This window comes from Panicum virgatum, chromosome 3K (assembly GCF_016808335.1).
Source record: "Panicum virgatum strain AP13 chromosome 3K, P.virgatum_v5, whole genome shotgun sequence".
NCBI lineage: Eukaryota > Viridiplantae > Streptophyta > Magnoliopsida > Poales > Poaceae > Panicum > Panicum virgatum.
The window spans coordinates 38,556,351-38,578,340 of NC_053138.1; the positions used below are offsets into that span (position 1 = coordinate 38,556,351).

General features: G+C 46.6%; 1 protein-coding gene across 2 annotated transcripts; it reads right to left on the bottom strand.

The window, feature by feature from the left end:
• Positions 1 to 4,042: 4,042 nt before the first annotated feature.
• LOC120699162 lies at positions 4,043 to 20,834 on the bottom strand. Of its 2 annotated transcripts, none has more exons than XM_039983048.1 (7): positions 20,003 to 20,831; positions 18,745 to 18,800; positions 17,119 to 17,228; positions 7,364 to 7,511; positions 7,183 to 7,275; positions 5,279 to 5,410; positions 4,043 to 4,589 (listed from the first exon to the last, which is right to left on the bottom strand). In XM_039983048.1, the coding sequence occupies exons 1-7, from the start codon at positions 20,751 to 20,753 to the stop codon at positions 4,572 to 4,574; spliced, it is 1,308 nt and encodes a 435-aa protein (XP_039838982.1). In that variant the 5' UTR covers positions 20,754 to 20,831; the 3' UTR covers positions 4,043 to 4,571. The 2 variants fall into 2 exon arrangements, with proteins under 2 accessions (XP_039838982.1, XP_039838981.1); XM_039983047.1 differs by lacking the exon at positions 4,043 to 4,589 and adding an exon at positions 4,681 to 5,013 and having other exon boundaries at positions 20,003 to 20,834.
• Between the last annotated feature and the right edge of the window lie 1,156 nt (positions 20,835 to 21,990).

The following is a 21,990-nucleotide window of genomic DNA, read 5'->3' on the forward strand; positions in this document are numbered from 1 at the left end:
GTTCATCCTTTGTAGTCCACCATGTTTGGGTGCTTTCATAGCAGTAGTTGCAGGTTGCCATTCTACTCTCCTCTCATCCATTTCTAAAGTCATTCCTCTTTCCGCCGCCAAAGTAAGCTCTAAGTTCACAATAACTAGATAGAAACAAGATTTTGCCTAGAGAGGCTAGCTCGATACTTTAGAAGTGTTTTAGGAGTCTCTCTCGCTCGTTGTCCTCCCAGCTGCTTGAGTTTATTACTGAGCATATTATTCATAGATTCGGTATTCCTCAAACTTCAATGACAGATCAAGGTTCTTCATTTATATTTAAGGAGGCATGTGAATTTGTCAAATCTTACAAGATTAAATTGCTCAATTTATCTCCATATTATGCTCAGGCCAATGGTTAGGCCGAGTCTACTAACAAGATTCTTATAACACTTATTAAGAAGAAGATAGAAGAGAATCCTAGGAGGTGACATCAAGTTTTATCTTAAGCTTTATGAGATCATCGCATATCTAGACATAGTGCTACTAAAGTTACTTTTTTTGAGCTTGTGTATGGTCACGAGGCCATTTGGTCGTTGAGGTAAATCTGGACACTTGTAGATTTGCTAAGCAAAATGAGCTTTCTGCTATTGATTAACATGATTTGATGAAGGATACTATTGATGGGGCGATCGATAAGTGAATGAGAGCTTTGAAGGAGATTGAGAAGGATAAGCTTTGGGTGGCTAGAGCTTACAACAAAAAGGTACGAGGTAAATCTTTTCAGGTTAGTGAGCTGGTTTGGAAGACAATTCTACCTCTTAGGACGAAGAGCAACAAGTTCGGCAAGTGGTCGCCAAGTTGGGAGGGTCCATAGAAGACAGTCAAGGTTATCTTCCGGAACTCATATATGGTGGAGACGCTACAAGAAGTGATGAGGACATCACTCCCATGGATACAAACAACACTCCTCAAGTTGATGTACAAGGTTCAATTACTCGTGCACGCGCTCGACTATTAAATTTACAGGTGAGCTCGTTCCTAAGTAATTATTCTTGTGACTTTGAGAGTAGTTTGCTACCTAATGATTTAATTACACTTAGGAACAAAGGAGAGGACCAGGAAGGGCATGGAGAAGGCCTTGGAGGCGTGGAGAACCAGCGAGGATGTCCGGAACAAGATGGAGGCCCAAACCGATTCGACTTCGTTTCAATTTCGGACTCTAGGAACAGCCCACACTAAAATGGACTCTCAGGTTGCATACGGACTTGGATTTAGACAATCTTTATATGGTTGCAAATATAATTTCAAGACGCTTCCAATGGCACCGGTTTCAGGCCCAAATTCATCTGGAGTTGACGGGAATCGTCCGAAGAAGTTGACATCCAGTTTCTATCCCGGCGCTGCGACGTCGTCTTTTGGTCTTTGGGCCTTGTATCGTGTTGGAGCCCATTAGAGGCGCGTCCAAGGGGTCTTGCACGACCCTAGGGAGTTTATTAGCAACCGCCACACCCTTGTTAGGGTTTGGGTTTTGCTTAGATTTTTTTTGTCAAGAACAGTTTTGCCGCCGTGTCGGTTTGTGAGACCCCAACTCGTGAGATTAATCATTCATCTGCAGAGTCACTTCAATTGATCTACGTTCTTTCGAGTTCTTGCTTGTGTTCTTCGTGGCGAGGTCAATCGGGTTGTGACACAGTTGATAACCAGAGGAGTTGTGGTGCTAAGATTGCTGGGTTCGGGTCTTAGGATATGAAGCCGGATCGGTGTATCGCGCTCCGCCTACAACGAGAGTTATTCAGAACCTGATGGAAGATCGGGAATCCACGTCCCCATCAAGAGAGCATTTACCGAGAGCTCTTACTGGAAGATACTTGAAGAGAAATACTATCCTAGCGTGTGGCAAGACGCTTGAAGATGAAGACGACCGATATATGATTATCACCCTTAGCATTATTTTTAGGCCAATGTATTCGGTGTAACGCATGATTTTTAGCCTAGGTTCTAGTACTTACTTTGTGGCTTGCAATGCTCAACCAAAATGCAGGGGGCATACATTGACACCAAAAATTGGCAAATACCGAGGATGACCGATCTATTATGAGTACTAGATGTAGATCTATTATGAGTTCCTTTCATAAATCGACTCGTGAAGGCGTACATCTTCGACATCTTATATATGCGAAGACCAAGGCCGATTGAGGAAAAACAACAATGGTATTAAATCATTTGTCTTTTACCTTTTGTCTCTCAAACCCTAACTTTCCCAACTCCATCTGTTATTCTTTTTCCATCTCTATGGCGTTCTAAGTGGTGTGTCGACCTCAGAACAATCCTAGATCTATTAGATCCGACGTGGTCGCTCCCGAGCTTGAGGTACTAGATTTCACGTAGCTTCCCAAAAGAACCAGTCTGATCGGTTTGCTCAACTGGTCTAATTGGTCGGCGTAGTGGGGCTGCATGAGACGATTGTTGCGATTTGCACGTTCTAGCGCATTCATGTGTTGACCAGATGCGTGAACAATACTAGATTTCGGATAGTTATATTATACTAATTTATATTAATAAAATCTGATTAAATCTCTAAAAACTTATAAAATTAGTATAATAATTTATGAAAATGAGTATACTAATTAGTACTATTAGTATAAATTAGCATAAATTAGTATAAAATTTGTATACTAATTTATATTATACTAAATTCATTTCAAATGAGAAAAATATAAAATTAGCACCAAAACTTTTCTGAAAATATAATCTATCTATTAGTACTCTATTGGATTAATAAAAAAATCCTTAATTTTTAAAAATTTGTGACTAATTTAATTAAAATTATTCAAATTAGAAAAATAAAAAATTAGTAGCATATTTTTTTGAAAAAATATAATCTATATATTTGTTTAGATCTTATTTATTCCTAGTTTAAATGAAACTCGAACTCCGACAATAATTAGACTTTTTTCGTTTTAATAAAACTCAATACTAACAATTCGAACCCTAAAAATAATTTGGTCACTCCTACGTATTGATGCATGTAATAATTTAGAATGTCAATATTGTGTAATTGAGTGCTCAAAATGGAATGTCAACTGGTTAATCAAGCACGATTTAGTTTGAATCTAACCTCCTAGAACAGAAATCGATTCAAGTGCTTGTCAAATATCAATAATATAATAAGTTATAATGTCGTTAATTGAGTGTCTCCAATCTAAGCTTTGTAGCAAGTTTTTTCATGGAACAACGTAGCAAGTTAGAATGTCATGTAATCCAAACTCTCTTATCTATGTGATAAGTTAGAAATGTCATGTAACAGTTTGTTAATTTGGTTTGTTAAATATAATATAGTTAAGATTTGCACTCATATGATGTTCCAATGTTACAACATATGTGATATGAATAAATTTTGCTTTTAGTCGATATCCGAAGAAATATCCATGTTCGACATTATCCGCATCTAGCTTGCTCCGTATTTGACACATATCTATTCGTATTCGTAACCGAAGCTATTGGCATTCGTATCTGTATCCGAGTCTATCCGTGTTAGAATTTGAATATGACAGAAAATGTGAAAACAAACACCATATGGGTGGTTTCCATATGTATCTGATCTGTTTTTACATCCCTAGTTGTGAGGTTTCCATTCAACTCACCGTCCAATTTGTGTACTGCAAGGCACCCGTATTCGCAAAGGTGCCTCAACGCTAGTCTTAGATGCTCAATTTGCATGGACGAGTAAGAGCAGACGTCTTATGCTTAGCACTGTGTGCTCACGTTAATTTGTGTACTCATGGTTTCACCCCAAATGTATCATCAGGTGGCTCAAGACATCAGTTAGATGAACTGCGTCCTGCGTGCCGTCACGATTATTAAAATTTTATTTCCGAAGATTACATACACCTACATGAGATGATTTTGGCTGATCATGGGAATGACGATGATTAGATGAACCAAGCTCAGTTCTTAATATTAATAAGCAATGTAATTTTTGTAATATTGTACTTGGTATATTTGTCGTTTGGAATATTTTGGTCATTTCACCACAAAAAAAAGTTCGTGCTTGTATTATTACGTTGCCATAGGCACAAGTTAATGTTATATTAACATATGTGGTTAGTCAAGTGAATTGTTAAAATCTACTACTATAGTAGTGCTTCCACTCTACTAGTGAATGAAAAAAAATCAATGGTACTACATATTTAACAACGGAGGTAATATAATTATAGGCGATCCACACACAATAAAGCCGCACCCCCCCCCCCTAACCCCAAAAAAAAATTAAAAAATTAAATAACATAGAAGCTTTATGAAGCAGACAAGAAAAGGAATGGATCGAAATGGTTCATCATCATTCGTGATGGGGCAGATCTGTCCTCCAGATATGATTCAGCATCACTCATGGGGGATGGCGCAAATATGTTCGCCGGTACATGATGAGGTGGAAACCTGGGCCTGCGGTATGCTTCGTTCTGCATGTTTGCAAACTGAGGTTACCTAAAGCTTCAACCATAAATTGTTGTTGGGGTTTCAGGCCATCATCTGAGGTTGATGTATGGGAGACGGCACGAACTAGAATTTTTTGGGACAAAACAAACCCTTCTGCTTCATTCTCATTCATCTGGCAAATTCTGAATGTGACAATAGGATAAAAAAATGTCAAGCAAAAAATCAAGATTGTTCCATAGCTAACACTAGAGAAAGAAAAAAAAATCAATATTGTTCCACAGGTAACACTAGAGAAGGATTCTTAGGAGCAACTGGCAGGACAGTGTCCATGAAAGAATATATTATTGTCATAATTGCTAATTCATTTTTCTGTTGTTAGGGCGTGCTTGGTGAGACTACTAGTAGACCTCGGTTGGTGAGACTACTAGTAGACCTCACCACGGCTATTTGCTTTTGCTGCCCATCGTTTGGCATGCCGCACTTTCTTTGGCATCTCTATAACTTACAGCTGCATTACTCACTGAGAGTTTGGCGATCTTTTTCTTCGCCAGAACGGCAGAATACTGTTCGGTGGGGCAAGTTCGGTAAATGAATCAAACAGGCCATCTGTAAATCAATCCAGTAAATTTGTTCAACCTTCTCTCAATCTAAAACGGCTGGTTCCATTCTATAATTGGTAGAATAATACACCAAAACGTGTGCTACACTGTATGTCACTATTGAGTGGAAACTGTCATCTAAATACTTATTATTACTGGACTGTTTACAGCATATTGTAGTTAGTAAATGGCTTGCAACAAGTCAAGTGACATTTTTTAACAGTTCATTTGGTTTGGCGTGCCTTCTTGTAATGGTCACAGAAACTACTTACCAGGCCAAGAGCCTCTGCTGCTGTTTTGATGTTCGCAGTAGTACAAGCCCTCCGGAATAATGTTAGAAGGTGAACCCTCTCAGCAACTTGCAAATTATTTTCGAGTCCAGCAGCCACCATTTCCATCTCTGCCTGTAGGTGACAAAATAAGAGTGATTATGTATTTTAGCAATAGGGACAGGGTAACCAATTGACCATGCAGTAAAAAGGCTTAACAGTGTGAATATGTTTAGATTATTTCTATGTGCATAAGACATTTGGCTTCTACAGAAAAATGCAAAGATCTGTTATATAGTTAAAAATGGATATCAATCAGCAACATTATCTTCTTAAGACCAAGTTACCAAAATATGCAGATATGCTGGAGAAACTCAGGTATAGAGCCATCAACAACAACAACAACAACATAGCATTTTTTTTCCCAAGCAAATTGGGGTAGGCTAGAGATGAAACCCGAAAGAAATAAGTTCAAGGTTTAGGCACATTTATAGCTAGTCTCCAAGCGCTCCTATCCAAAGCTATCTCTTTAGAGATATTCCAATCCTTAAGGTCTCTCTTAACCGACTCATCACACGTCAGTTTAGGTCTACCTCTACCCCTCTTTACATTATCGACCCGCTCAAGAACCTCATTACGCACCGGCGCCTCAGGAGGCCTTCGTTGAACATGTCCAAACCATCTCAGCCAATGCTGGGTAAGTTTCTCCTTAATTGGTGCCACCCCGACCCTATCCCGAATAACTTCGTTCCGGACTCTATACCTCCTTGTGTGCCCGCAAAACCACCGCAACATCCGCATCTCTGCTACACTCAGTTGCTGGACATGTCGCCTTTTTGTAGGCCAACATTCAGCACCGTATAACATCGCCGGACGAATTGCTGTCCTATAAATTTTGTCTTTTAGCTTTTGTGGCACCCTCTTGTCACAAAGGATGCCAGAAGTTTGCCGCCATTTCAACCAGCCAGCTGAAATTCTATGCATAACATCTTCATCAATGTCGCCATCTTTTTGTAGCACCGATCCTAAATACCGAAAAGTATCCTTCTGGATCACCACTTGCCCATCTAGACTAACGTCTCCCCCCTCATGCCTAGTCGCGCTGAAATCGCACATCATGTACTCGGTCTTGGTCCTACTAAGTCTGAACCCTTTCGACTCTAACGTGCGTCTCCACAGCTCTAACTTCCTATTAACCCCTGCCCTACTCTCGTCAACTAGCACCACATCATCAACAAAGAGCATACACCAAGGGATCTCACCTTGTATCCCTTGTGACCTCATCCATCACTAAAGCAAATAAGTAAGGGCTCAATGCTGACCCCTGGTGTAGGCCTATGTTAATAGGAAAGTCAGTGGTGTTGCCATCACATGTCCGGACAAACGTCGTCGCATACCTGTACATATCCTTGTACATATCCTTAAGTTTGCTGGGCATGGTTTATCCTTAATAGAGCCATGTCAAAAAATATTTCATCAAATTGACACAAGAAAACAAAGGTTTGTATGAGAGATGTAAATAATATAAAGGTGATGATGCAAATCATGTACTGCTCCAGGGTCTAAACATGTTATGTCCTAACCCAAGATCAATCAGGACAAACCATGCCCAGCAAACTTACTCTGGCTTTCCTCTTAGCTTTAAGCAACACAGATTTAACATTGTCCAAGATTTACACTTTGGTAGTTGGGTATGTTGATCTTGTCTGGTTAAACTTGAATAAACTGACAAATTATTGAACTGAACTCATACGCAAACCCACAAAGAATAATTTGGAACACATACAGTTTGACCAAGGCATCAACATTCAAGACTCACACGACAAGGGAGATGGGTTGAAATAAGAGTAAATGCAAAATGAAAAGTAATGCCAAAAGACAAGCTTTCAAGTTCACCAGATACATACAGAATTGTCCTCAGGAGGAAACATGTTATGAATTCTACAAATCTTCAAAAGCTCATCCAGTGCTTCTGGTCGTTTTCCTTGAATCTCTAGGGCCTGAGGACCATAAAAATATAGAATCAAAATGACCCCTACATAATTGCTATAGGTATCTATAAGAGTCAAACTCTAAATCCATCCATACCCAGCATTGTAAGAAACATGTACATGTACGTGTGCGAGCAGCAACTGAAGCACATACAAGAGTGGCAGCACGAGGATTGTCCAATCCAATATTAGTAGCAAGACCAGCAAGAAAATCCCTTGGATTCTCATCATTAACTTGTTCTCCTCTTGATTAAGCACAAATATCAATAATCCAGATCATGCATGGAGAACAGATGGGGTAAAAAAACGTGCACAGAAAAATTTACAAAAAGCTGAAAACATAGTAACCCAAACGCTTACACTTATTTATCCGCCATTACAATTGAATCCAATCCGAAATCTGCCATCGTGAAAAGTCTACTCCACGATATGCCATCCATGTTATAAATATTACCCTTATTTGCTAACTCTGTTAGTGCCATTAAGTTTTTCTATTAAATTTCTTTGAGAATGCCATGAATACTATCTTCTTCCTCTGTTTTCCCAGCAAGCTCACAAGTATATCCTCACAGATCTACCCAGCAACTCTTCTTGTCATCCACCACATGTCCACATCCTCCTTCCATGCTACATTTGCTTTCAACCCAAATCCACACATGTTTGTCAGAAGCTTAGCGAGATCTAGAGCCATGCAGTGGCGTCTTCAGCTAAGCAGATGGAGAACACAAATTTGTTCTTGTATAGTTTTATCAGAACAATGAGCTTGTGCTCTGCCAGCTGTGAGACAAGCTGATAGCGCATGGAACTTTGTGATGGAGCTCAAGGCAAAGGCATGGGTGCAGATGGCGGAGGGCTGGCAAGCGATGGCAACGTGTGAGCGGGCGGTCTGAGCATGAGGGATGGAGGATGCTGCAGGCAGACAGTGAACTAGCATCCTTGGTTCATCGGCAGCATCACCAATCCATAAATGGCGGCATCTCCTGATAAGGTATGACAGCATTGCATGGCCCTCCTGGCTGAGCCCCTTGCTTGATCAGGCAAATAGAACGATCCTGCAATCCCGTTTCATTCCACAACCCCATATCACTGATGCTGTTTGTTGCAAGTTGAAACTATCTGGATGGCTTTGAATTTATTTAAAAAAACTATACACGGTGGATCATCTTATTAACCAGAGAATGTATGCGGCAGACCAACTTATTTTTAATCCATGCATGCAAGAAAAGGAAGGGACATCAATGAATTTTTCTCGAATACGCAGGAGAGCTGCGTATCATTGCATTAAAAAGTGAAAACGCTAAAATAAGATTGTGTAAGATTACAAATGCGCCCGTTTTTGTAAGATTACAAATGCGCCCGTTTTTGTAAGATTGTGTACGATGCGTGGGATGTATTGCATTGAGCCTCTAGGACGAATATATAGGAGTACATGGCTTGGAGGGCAAGTAGCCTCTCCTAGAGATAAGGAAGGTTAACTCGGTATTACAACCAATCATAAACTAACCATATCCGGAGTTGCCTAATATACTCTAGCATTCCCCTACAGTCGTAGCGGTAGCAACACGAATGGAAAAACTGGAGAACAATGGAGATACCCCCCGCACTCGGAGCCGGTGCGAATGCTTCGACTGGAATAGCTCATGTAGATGATAGCCCCTTAGTGCCCCTTAGAGCCGAAGTAGCCGAGGTCGAGGTGGATTTTGGATGAGAGCACAGGTCCGAGCGTTAGCGAAGGCGCCTGAATAAACAAAATTAGCAGCTTCTTGCCGACAGGTTCAACAGGACGATGAGCTGGCTGCGATGGTAGATGGTGCAGCTAAAGAGCACGACTGCATCTTCCTTCAGCAACATCAGCGTCGGTGTCCGCGAGCTTGCAGAAATAGGGGCGGACTCAGACCCAGAGCCAACTTGACGAGGACCAACAACATGGGTGGTGCCACCGCCTGAAAAGGTGGCGACACCAGCGATGGTGGCTTGATCACTAGCGTCGGCACTGTAGCCCGTGAGGGCACAGCGACAACTTCGTCCTCAGGAGTGTCGACAACGATGCTGCAACGGACGACAGGGCGACGCAATCCTTCTCCTAGGAAAGGAAGAAGATGCCATTAGGCGTGGAAGAAACCTTGAGACCAAGAGGAGCCAGGTCAGACATCAAGAATTTGTCACTAACATGCTTCTTCACAAAGTCAATGAACATAAAATCATCACCAGTAATCATCATATCATCAACAACATAAAGAAGTGTGTGACCACGAGAGGAAGTATGGACGGAGAGCAAGGTCGTGGTCGTTAGGTTTAAAACCAACATCACTGACAATAGAGAAGCGCTCAAACCAGGCCCGAGGAACCTGCTTCAGGCCTTAAAGAGAGCGACGCTGGCGTCAAACCATGCCAGCAGGAATAGAGTATCCTAGAGGTTGGGTGCATGTAGACCTCGCATAGCCCACCATTGAGAAAGGCATTCTTGACATCAAGCTAGGAGATAGACCACTGTCGGACAGAAGCAATAGCGAGAAGAGTCTGAACTATGGTCATGTTAGCAACAGCAGCATAATCACGACCTTGCTCTTGCTGAAAACTGTAGGAGAAAATAATGGATGTATTCCTCCAAACCCTAGAAGAATGGGTATATATAGTTCCTATACATTGGCCTCTATACATGGGCTCACATATACACCAACACCCCTCCGCAGTCTGAACTACCGACGCAGCAGTGTTCAAGACTGGACAACAAGAAAGCCAACACCCCCCCTGGCAGTCTGAACTACTGTCGCAGCGGTGTTCAAGACTGGACAAGAAGAAAGTACATAGGGCAAATACCCCCCCCGGCAGCCACAACTAGCCACCTGCTACGTTGAGGCTGGAGCGAAACTCCGAGAAGGTCGAGGAGGGTAGTCCCTTGGTGAAGATGTCGGCAAACTGAGAGATGGTCAGGACATGGAGTACCCGAACATCGCCGACGGCGACCCTGTCGCGCACGAAGTACAAGTCGATCTCCACGTGCTTCGTTCGTTGATGCTGAATGGGGTTGGTGGAGAGGTACACGGCGCTAACTTTGTCGCAGTAGACGAGCGTGCTCTTGGCGAGCGGGTTGTGGAGCTCCGCCAAGAGCTGTCGGAGCCAGAACGCCTCCGCGACGCCGTTAGCGACAGCCCGGTACTCCGCCTCGGCACTGGAGCGGGAGACAACCGGCTGCCGCTTGGACGACAAGGAGACAAGGTTGTCGCCCAGGAAGACTGCATAGCCGGAAGTGGAGCGGCGAGTGTCCGAACAGCCAACCCAGTCAGCTTCGGTGTAGACCACCAGCTCAGAGATGGGAGAGTGGTGAAGAACCAAACCTAAGCTAACAGTGCCACGAACGTAGCGGAAGAGACGCTTCAGTGCAGCAAGGTGAGACTCCCGGGGATCATGCATGTGAAGACAGACCTGCTGAATGGCATAGGTGAGATCCGGCCGGGTGAAGGTGAGGTACTGCAAGGCATCGGCGAGGCTCCGGTAGCCAGTAGGATCGGCCACGGAATCACCCAGATCAGCAGACAGCTTCGCCTGAGTATCGACAGGAGTGGAGCATGGCTTGCAATCAGTCATCTTAGCCCACTCCAGAATGTCGAGTGCATACTGCCGCTGGTGAAGAAACAGGCCAGACGGGCAAGGCTCAACAGTGACGCCCAAGAAGTGGTGGAGCTGACCAAGATCCTTCATAGCAAACTCCTGCTGCAGAGAGGAGATAATGCGCTCAAGCAACTGCTGACAGGAGGCTGTGAGCACAATATCATCGACATAGAGCAGCAGGTAGTCAGTCGCAACCCCACGGTGGTAGATGAAGAGAGACGTGTCAGACTTGGCCTTGGTGAACCCCAATGTCAGTAAGAATGTGGCGAACCGAGAATACCAAGCCCGAGAAGGCTGCTTCAGACCGTAGAGAGACTTATTGAGCCGGCAGACCATATCCGGACAACTCGAGTCCACAAATCCCGCTGGCTGAGAGCAGTAGACAGTCTCTGACAGAGTGCCGTGAAGAAACGCATTCTTCACATCTATCTGGTGCACTGGCCAAGAGCGAGAGAGCGCAAGCGAGAGGACCGTGCGCACCGTAGCGGGCTTCACCACTGGACTGAAGGTCTCATCTTAGTCCACACCAGGCCGCTGGGTGAAACCCCGGAGAACCCAGCGAGCCTTGTAGCGCTCCAGTGTGCCGTCAGGCCAACGCTTATGCGTCCAGATCCACTTGCCAATCACCACATTGCAACCAGACGGACGCGGCACGAGGTCTCACGTCTGGTTGGCAAGAAGAGCCGCGTACTCCTCTTCCATCGCGCGACGCCAGTGAGGATCCACCAAGGCGTCGCGGATAGAGGGTACCGGAGAAGGTGTGGAGGTGGAGTAGGGGAAATCTGACTCGTCAAAGACGACGTGTCGGGAGATTAGGACACGGCGAGAGGTGAGGTTAAAGCATCGGTACCTCTTGTGGTCAGGGGAGTACCCAAGGAACACACGACGAGTCGAGCGGGGCGCCAGCTTGTGAGAAGCGGTGGCGGAGGTGTTAGGGTAACACGCACACCCGAAGACCCGAAGGTGGTCGTAGCGAGGAGGGGCACCAAAAAGGGCGTGGTGTGGAGTGGGAGCAGGAGAAGCGGTGGACGGAAGGCGGTTAAGCAAGTAGGTGGCGGTGTGGAGGCTCTCAGCCCAGAAGCGCGGGGGCAGAGAGGCCTGGATCAGAAGGGTGTGCACGACGTCGTTCGTCGTGCGAATCATCCGCTCAGCCTTGCCGTTCTGAGGAGAGGTATACGGACAAAACATACGCAGCTGAACACGCCAAGAGAGGAAGAAGGAACGGAAGGTGAAGTTATCGAACTTCCGCCTGTTGTCGCACTGGACGGCCTTAATGGTGAGGCCGAACTGAGTGGACACCCAGGCAAAGAAGTGGAGGAGGGTGGGGAAGGTCTCAAACTTGGCGAGTCCAAGAGTAATGAGAGAAATCATCCACCACGACTAGATAATATTTATAACCAGACATGCTGAGTATAGGAGATGTCCACATGTCACAGTGAACAAGATCAAAAGCATGTGTAGCATGCGAAGAAGAAGAAGAAAAAGGAAGTCTAACATGACGACCTAACTGGCACGCATGACAGAGGTGCTCAGCAGGAGCCCTAGTACATTGAACATCGGTACTACGACTGAGCTGAGCCAAAACGTCGCGGCCGGGGTGTCCAAGCCGGCGGTGCCAGGTGGTGGAAGAAGGCGTCACGGCAAAAGCAGCAGACGGAGAAGAAGTCGAAGGCGGAGCAGCGGAAGCAGGAAGCCAAAGAGTGTAAAGGGGCCCCGGGCTGTCACATCGGAGGAGCGGACGCCGGGAAGCCGAATCCTTCACAGTAAGACCAGAAGAGTCAAATTCAATGGAACAAGAGTTATCAGCAGTAAACTGGCGAATAGAGAGAAGGTTGTGAACCATCTGAGGAGCAACAAGGACATGAGGAGGGCGAAAAGAACCAGGAGCAGAACCCACGGCGGTGACGGGAAGGCAAGACCCATCACCAACCATGATGAAAGAAGGACAAGAGGGGTGTGGGGGTCGGACAGAAGAGAGGATACCGGCATCAGCGGTGGTGTGGAAGGAGGCACCCGAGTCGGCGATCCACTCGGTGCTGACCGGCGGCGCAGTCCCTTGGTACTGAAGGACTGCGCCAGAGCGGCCTGGTGCCAACCCGCAGGCCAGGTCGGCAACTGGCTGGGCTGAGCGGGCGGGGTCCAGGACGGCGCGGAGAAGGGAGCAGCACCGGTGAACCGCCGGCTGGAGCTGAGGACGAGGCCCCCCTCCCGGACCCTGGAACGGCCACATCGAGATGCGCCCTGATCATGGGTTGCTGAAGGATGGCCAGGGCGTACCTCCAGGGGCAGGGGCAGGAGCGGGAGCCGGAGCCAGAGTCGGCGCGGCCCGACGGCCCCCACCGGCACCGGAACCCCTAGAAGCAGGGCCACCAGTGCCACCACCACCCCGTCTCCCCCGCCGACGACGTCCACGTCCCCCCCCCTCCCACCTCCAGTCTACCCGGCGGGAGCAGCACCAAGGAGGGAGGTGGCAGGAGCGGCGGAGGAGGCCGGTGGAGCAGCGACGAGCGCGGTGGGGATGGGCGAGGATGATCCGGGCGCGAGACCCCTAGTGATCTCCTCGAGGGCGAGGTCGTCCCGGACCTGCAGGAACGAGGGGAAGAGCCTCGGGCGGGCGATCTAGCTCTTCAGGTGGTCATAGGTGCTGCTCAGACCTCGCAGGACATTGAGCACCAAGACCCGATCGGACACCGAACACCCGAGGTCGTGAAGAGCATCAGCCATGCCCTTCATCCTCCGGCAGAACTCACCAACGGAGAGATCTCCCTGCTCGAAGCTGCGGAAGGTGGCATGAGCTGGAGGGCACGGAACTCGGCATTGCCGAGGAACTGCCCCTCGAGCGCCACCCAGGCCTGTCGCGCGGTGCCGCCGTGGGTCCTGACGAGGTCCTGAAGAACTAGGGAGATGGTCCCGAAGATCCAGGACATGGCGACGCTGTCGAAGCGCAGCCACACCACGTCCCGCGCCTCGATCGGCGAGTCGACGAGGACGTGGTCGTCGAGGGCGTAACGGCGGAGGGCGAGGAGGACCTGGTCCCGCCAGCGTCCGTAGGAGGACATGGGGTCGAGGAGGACGGTGACTAGGGCCCGGATGTTCTGGACGCCGGCGGCCTGGAGGTGGAGCTGGGCGACCATGGGGTCGGTCGGGTCGTTCCGGGGTCCAGATCCAGCGGGCGGGGCCTGGTGGGAGGAAGAGGCGCCGTGCTCGCGGACGACGGGCAGTTGACCGGACGAGACACGAAGGAATTGCTCCGCCTCGGCGACCCGGAGAGCAAGGGCGTCGGCCGTGGCGCGCTCGCGCTCCCAAGCGAGGGCAGCCACGCGGACCCGCTCTTGGGCCGCCGAAGCCTCCAACTTGGCGGCGAGGAGGGCCGCGGCGAGAGCGGCGTCGGCCTGCTGCCCACGGAGGGCGGCGGCGGCGAGCGGCGCGTCCGCGGGAGACATTCCGAGCCCAGACCACGCGGGAGCGGGCGCGCCGTCGGCGGCGGCTGCTTGCCGGCAGCGACGGCGGCGCAGTGGGCAGCGACGGCAGCCTAGGCGGCCGTGGCGGTTGCAGCAGCGTCCTGAGCGGCCTGGGCGGCGGCGGTGGGTGCCTGCAGCTCAGGGCCCGCGCCCCCCGCGCCCCCCAACGCCCGCGGCAGAGGCGGTGGCGGGGGCAGCTGGGGCCAGGCGGCCGGAGCAGAGGCCGGGCCCGTGGCTCCCTCGCCCGCGGCCCCTGCGCCCCCGCGCCCGCAGCAGCGGCGGCGACGGCGGCGGTAGGAGCAGGTGGCGCGACCAGGGCGGGCGCAGGCTCGAGGACGGCCAAGGCGGTGGCAGGTCTGGGGCCCCACGCGCCGGATCTAGCAGCAGCGGCGGCGCTCGAAGCAGAGGACGCGCCGGATCGGGCAGCGGCGGCGGCGCCCGAAGCAGAGGACATCCAGGCGGCGGCGGCGTCCGAAACAAAGGAAGAGAGGGGATGGAAGGAGGAGAGGGGAGGGATGGGAGGAAGGGGCGGCTCCGGCGGCCGGCGACCGGCCATCTCGCCGCCGCCGGCAGCGGCGGCAGATGGTGGAGGAAGGAGAAACCTAGGCTAATGATACCATGTAGGAGAGATAATGGATGTATTCCTCCAAACCCTAGAAAGGTGGGTATATATAGTTCCTATACATGGGCCTCTAGATGGGCCTCTATACATGGGCTCACATATACACCAACAAAAACCACGAGCTACAAGACGAGCCTTGTAGCGCTCAAGGGAGCCGTCGGAGCGAGTCTTGATCTTGTAGACCCACTTACAAGTAATAGGAGTCACCTGAGGTGGCAAATGGACAAAGTCCCATGTACCGGTGCGCTCCAAGGCAGCAATCTCCTCTGACATGGCATGCTACTAGTCGAGGTGGACAGCAACTTCATGGTAAGTGGATGGCTCAACAAGCGCAGCAGCAGTGAAGCCGTAGTGATCTTGGTAGTGCCTAGTAGACGCAGCAACAGTAGAAGATGCAGCAACAGTAGAAGATGCAGTAACAGACTAGCACAACCTGGTCGGCAAGTCTTGCCCGGTGCTCGTGAGCAAAGACCAAAAGGCGTCGTCGCTGGCTTCAGCAGGACCAAAATGCATCGCTAGCTTATTCCAGAAGGTTAATGATAAGGGGCTACTGCAACCTCTCTCTCGAAGGATCAATCACTGGGTCTCCCTATATGCAGATGACGTTGTCTTGTTCCTTCACCCGATTGCCACAGACCTGCAGCTGGTAGTTGATCTCCTTCAGCTATTTGGAACAGCTTCAGGCTCAACACTAACATTCAGAAAAGCAATGTCTCTCCAATACAGTGCTCAGAACAGGACATGGCAGTAGTCCATACAATTCTCCCTAGTGGAATTCAGGACTTCCCTTGCAAGTATCTCGGACCTTCCCCTTTCTATGATGAAATTAACGAAATCTCAATTACCGCCTTCGATATAGAAAATTGCTGATATAGAGAAATTGCTGATTGTTTGCCGGGGTGGAAGGCAGAGCTTTTGAACATGGCTGATCTAGCCATCTTTGTACAGTCGATGCTCACCACTACTTTGGTGTATTCGGCCACTGCTCTAGATCTCCCACCTTGGTGTTTGAAAGCAATGGACAAGCTTCGTCGTAACTTTCTTTGACGAGGCAGGAAGGAGGCTAATGGTGGTCACTGTTTGATTGCTTGGCCCAAAGTCAGCCGACCTAAGGAACTGGTGTGCACGTGTGCGCTGAAGAGATGGGTTAATTGACGCACAGTTTCATGAAGCACTCCCTGAAAATGCTTGACTGCAGGATTAATGGATTATTCAGGGTCAGTACTCCGTGGTGGTCTTAGCTGAATTCCTGGACATTTGGGATCTGCTGCAGGAGAGGTAGTGCTTCAGCCTGAACTGGAGGATGAACATATTCAAGCCTCTGGCCAATCTTCTACAAAATCAGCTTATGAGGCTCTCTTCTATGGAGCAATGTTTTTTGAACATATTCAGGACATCCATCACTAGTATAAAGAGCATGGGGGATAAGGGATCCCCATGCCTCAGCCCTCATTGATGGTAGAGAACCTCCTCAGGAACTCCATTTAACAGCACTCTAGTTGAAGAAGAACCAAGTAGCCCGCTTGATCAGGTTGCAGCATTTAGGTCCAAAGCCCCTCTTGAGCAAAACCTCTAATAGAAACGGCCATTACACTGAGTCGAATGCCTTAGAAATACCCAGTTTCAAAAAAATACGAGGTTGCTTCTGTTGATGTAAGAACTTGGCTGTTTGCTGCACTAAGATAACATTATCATGAATGCACCGACCTTTCACAAATGCGCTCTGATTCGTGGACACTAACTTGCTGAGTTTCCCGGCCAATCGGTTGGCCGACAATTTTGTAACCAGATTAGGGAAGCTATGAATAAGACTGATAGGTCAAAAATCCTTCACTTCTGTTGCAGCATCTTTTTTTTGGGCAAGTTGGTTAAAAGGGCTTAGTTGAGAAGCTGCAAGTTTCTAAAATTCCCCGAATCAGGAAGAACAGTAATAGCATAGTAGAATGGATTGGACAAGAAGAGGTCAGGGGTAATAGTGTCTTTTCCTTAAATATCCATCACAGCTTGATTGGTCAACAATGTCAAATAAGGGTTGACTTGCAACAAGGATGGCATATTTCATATTAGCCTTTTAGTGTTGACAGATTTCATATTGCAGACAGATAAAATGGCAATAAGGATTATTCCTATGAAACCATGGACAAAAGCAAAATATACCTGCTGCAATCATCTAGAACAAAGTTCACTGCTGCTCTGTAGAAAGAATCGCGAGCATTCTCAGTGTCAAAGGAGACCTTTATGCCACATGTCTTGCATATTTGCCTAAGCTGCATACAAAAACAAGATATGATTAGGCCACACTGACAAGCATATGGAACAAGTCGCAGCATCAATCCGATAATGATTCAGGTAGCAAAAGATTGTCAGATTTATATTTTTAATTATTTAACCAAAAAAATATACATGTATATTGTTGTGGCATAAAAAGGAAGGAAAAGCCATATTTTTCATCCCATATGTATCACAAAAGTGTGACTTTCACCCCTTAAGTTTCAGTTGGTGCAAATGAACCCCTTTAACTAACTAAATTGATGCATTAATCACTAATGCCTTGGCTTACAATAATTTAGTGCCACCTGACAAAGGTTTAGAAGGGGGAAATAATGGAAACCGATTCTCACCAGAATGTTATGGTGATTTGTGCAACTCAGCGTCCATAATATTTTGGACATATGAGTAAAGAACTTTTCTTTTTTCTTATTAGTATATATGCACGAAGAAACTTTTTTCACTCTAGCAATAATAATGTGGTTAATTAAACAGTGATTAGTCAAATGATTATGTGACATAAATCACTGTAAGGTAACACTAAACCGTTGTTAAGCCAAGGTAGAGATGACTAGTGCACTGGTTTAATTAGTTAAGGGATTGATTTGCACCAACTGAAACGTAAGGGAAGTCACACTTTTGCAAAATTTAAGGGATGAAAAATACACTTAAACAACTCCTACTTCTTGTATCACTACATAGAGTAGAGTTTGTGATGAGTCCTACTGACACTTTTACAGTCACAGAAGCATAAGGTGGTTTCCTAGGTCCACTTCAATGCTACCTGCTTCCAAGTCCTTGATTTCTACTAAAATAAAAATAGAGAAACCAAAGTACAAAACAACTATGAAGTATGAGAAGAAAATATTTTCAACAAGGGAAGCTACCTATGTACTAGGATCTGGATGCTGGAATGATAGAGAGCAACAACACGAACTAAGAGTCTTGTGTTCATAAAGTACACCAAAGTTGCAGTACTAAATAACATATAGTACAACCTGAAGGATCATGATGTTCCATAGGCCGTGTTTAGATGCCAAAAACTTTTGGCAAAAAACATCACATCACATGTTTGGACACATGCATGGAGTACTAAATGAAATTTATTTACAAAGGTTGTAAATTGCGAGATGAATCTAATGAGCCTACTTAATCCATGATTTGCAACAGTGATGCTATAGTAACCATCCACTAATCATGAATTAATTATGGATTAATTAGGCTCATTATATTCGTCTGGCAATTTACAACCCATTTATGCAAAAAGTTTTGTAAATAGACTTCATTTAGTACTTCGAAATAGTAAGATTCTCTTTCAAAAATTTTACACCTAAACATCTAAACACGGGCTAAAGTAGTTTTACTGATGTCTCTGAGTAAATATCTGACATCTAATAAATTAACAGGGTGTGAAGTGGAATCTAAAGCTTATTGAATGCAATAATACAAATAGCAAGACATTCGGAGACACGAAAGATTTTAATACCACAGCATTGAAAGGTAAAAGGCACTAACTTGAATTGCATCATCATATCTGTAATCCCTCCCAGTGATTCTATTATCAATTATTGCTGGCCCAAACAAAGGATTTACAAAATTCAGTAAAAAAGCTGCAACAGAACTGTCTTGACAGATAGATTATCCACTTTACCTGGCAAAAAGAAAAAAGGTACAAGTTATAACTACGTATATGGAAAAGACTATAGTAACATAAACATGATGAAGGTTATTTGATTTGAAACAGTAACCAGAAGGTTTTTCAATTTCGCTTCACACTGGACTACTGTACATAACTACAGATGGAAAATTCAGGTGATATAAGCATTAATGGTTTTAAGGCACTGTAGCATCCTGTGGCAATGGGGGCATGCCTGGTTGTCCTAACAAGGACCTCGTGGTGTCGTGTGATGGAGGATGCCTAATTGGATGCCTAGGTGACGCCTCAAAAAACATGATTCTATTCACCATTCTGTCGATAGGAACATTAAAATAATCATGTTCAATTATTAAGTAACTTCGAATTTGCAAATTCCAATGTAACTTATCATGAAATTCTGGAACTAACATCCATAGTCCACCTAACCTCCCAGTCACCACTCACCACCCACCCCTCCCCCTTTTCCTAAACCTTAATCCTCGATTTTGCCACATAACCTTAGATCTAGCAAAAACGTAAGATAATTAGGATTTCAAGGTAATAAGCAGGACAGTAGCAAAGTTATGATTCGAATTTCAAAGGCTACAACATCCAACAGTGTTGAATTGTTACTAATGCATAATAAAACCAAGGTGTAGAAATAAACAAAATGTGGGAATTGGTGAACCTTACATTTCTGCTCTTACTGGAACATTTATGTAAATTCTAAGGCTATCAGGACTCCAAAAGAAAAGGAATCTTTCATTGTGAATCAGTAAGATAAATTAACAGATCTAATATTTTGTATCATTTAAGCAGAAGGCCTAGTTTTATGGAATATAACGTCATACTGACACTGTATTTATGATATTTTAAAAACTATTACAGAGCAAACATTACCAATCCTACCACCCTGAGGAACGCAAAAGTTATACTTCTATCAATCACAACAAGCATTAAATTCCACAATTCTTTAACTTTTTTTTGTCTTTTGATAATACACACTTATTTAATTTGCAAATTATAAACATCCAGCACCATCAAAAGTATAAAACTAAAAGATGTAGCAAAGTGGAGAATTTTTGCAACATAATTTCAGAATTTATGCTAACACACCAAATACTTATGGCTGTTCACCTCGGACCAATCTGTTGGCCAGTCGCGTCCACTTCTCCATCTCTGGCCTTGGTTCCATTACTTTCAATCCCACCTCCGGCCACCAATCCGGCACCTTCGCTTTCGGCTCCCTCCTCCTGACCACCCTTGCTGGCTCTTGGACATGGCTAGTCCAGGCTGCAGACATAGGCGACGACGAAACAGCGACCACCACCTCCTTCCCTCCAAGGCTGCGGTCCCTCCGCCTAACAACCGCCCCGCCGCCACCCCGTCCACCCCACCATCCCCTCCCCGAACCCAGCCACCACCACGCCCGTGAAACCATCCCCAGCAGCGCTCGCGCCGCGACAGTAAAGGCAAGCGACCAGAAGAGCGTACAGGCAGCGAAGCGCAGCGACGAACGGCGGAACGTTATGACCAGGCGGTCCCCGCCGACGTCGCGCGCGGCGTAGCGAAGGTCGCGGTAGGCCTCGTCGGCCTCGACTGCCAGACGGTGGAGCCGCAGCTCCATGCGCCGGCGGAGGCGCCAGAGCTCCGTCTCCAGGACACCAAAGCCTTCGTCGGTGGCGGGAGCCAGGGTGGCCTTGCCTCCTGAGCGTTTATGGCTAGGGTTTACATCGCGGAAGCGGCGGGAGAAGGCTACCGTCGGGGTGGTGGCAGCTCGATGGCCGCTGGTATGGTGTGAGCGGAGAAAGGATGGGAGAGACGGTGAGAAGATGGCGGTGATTGGGGCCGCGGCCATCGCCGGCATGGAGGCGACGGCGGAGACCATGGCTTGGGAAAATCTATGGGTACCCGGGTGTTCCTTCGCCCGGCACTCGATTTTGGGGCCGTCCGATCATCCGCACAATGAATCCGATACCTTTGATCATCGCTGGCGTTCTGCTTTGTTATTTCTCTCCCTACTAATACATGGGCCCACCTGTATGTGTCTACCATTTTTTTTTGGACACGCGCTCGTATTTCACGGATCAGTGCGGCACTGCGGCTCTCCCCCTCTTCTGCGGCCATTTCGTCTGCCCCGCGCGAAGGAGAGAGGTGACGTAGGTGAGGGCGATTTCTAGAGTTTGCGCCCGTTCGGTGTTTTCGCTATAATGGATCTATTATTCACTAGGTGTATACCCGTACTTTGCTACGAGTGCAATACATGGAGCACAAGCAATATGGTTTGATCTTAGCGACATGTCGCTTGATGCTTATTCAAAAAACAAGCATAAACATATGTCAAGTAAGTATAAACATAGCACACGAAAATCTCTACTTCGAGCTCGTAGTTTGGAATTATATAAAAAAAAGCACATATGCTATTGAAGTACATCGTGCATCCGCTTGGCTTAAACTTCTCGGTTGGGCAAGAACACTCACCCAACATATCGATCAGTTAATCGAGTTAGTTGCAATGATCCATTGCCTTTGCTTTTTCATTCATCTGTTTGTTTACCCATGGCTCACAAGTCATAAAAGTAGTGCCCTTAATTATTCTCATCAGGGTTTAGACAAATTAAATCCTACTCAGCTCAGGAATAGAAACGTCGTGTTCAACGTCATCTATGTCACAACTCCCAGCTGGTCTGCCGTCCAAAATGCTTCTAGAAATTAAGCCAAACATCACAACCAAGGAGTATCTTGTAGATGCCAAAGACAAAATGCAAAGTCTATGTGGCTCAGATAATGACATCATCAGAACTCCTCTAAAAGGCTACTCGGAGTAATATATATGTGGTGCTTTCAAAAATGATGACAGGAACCAATCTACCTGGTAAATCTAAAAGCACTGCATAACACCCATAACTAACAATGTGCCTGAAGATTTCCAGAGTAGCATGTGGTCATCAGCCTCACGCAGCTCAAAAACTGTTCAACAACGAATGGTATGGACCAAATTGGGAATAAGAAAGGTCATCCATACTAATCTGAAGCAGAAAAGCAATAAAAATTAGCATCAGCAAACGAAATTTAGTACTCAACCTCATGTGTAAATAAACTAAAATAGCACACCTTTTGAATCA

Bases quoted from the DNA above. Each gene is read 5' to 3' on its own strand.
- LOC120699162 (XM_039983047.1), bottom strand. From the start codon at position 20,753: ATGGTCTCCGCCGTCGCCTCCATGCCGGCGATGGCCGCGGCCCCAATC. The intron at 18,801-20,002 runs GTGAACAGCCAT...TGTTTGGGCCAG, and splicing joins GGCCAACAGATTGGTCCGAG to CAATAATTGATAATAGAATC. The intron at 7,276-7,363 runs GTATGGATGGAT...TATGGTCCTCAG, and splicing joins CATGTTTCTTACAATGCTGG to GCCCTAGAGATTCAAGGAAA.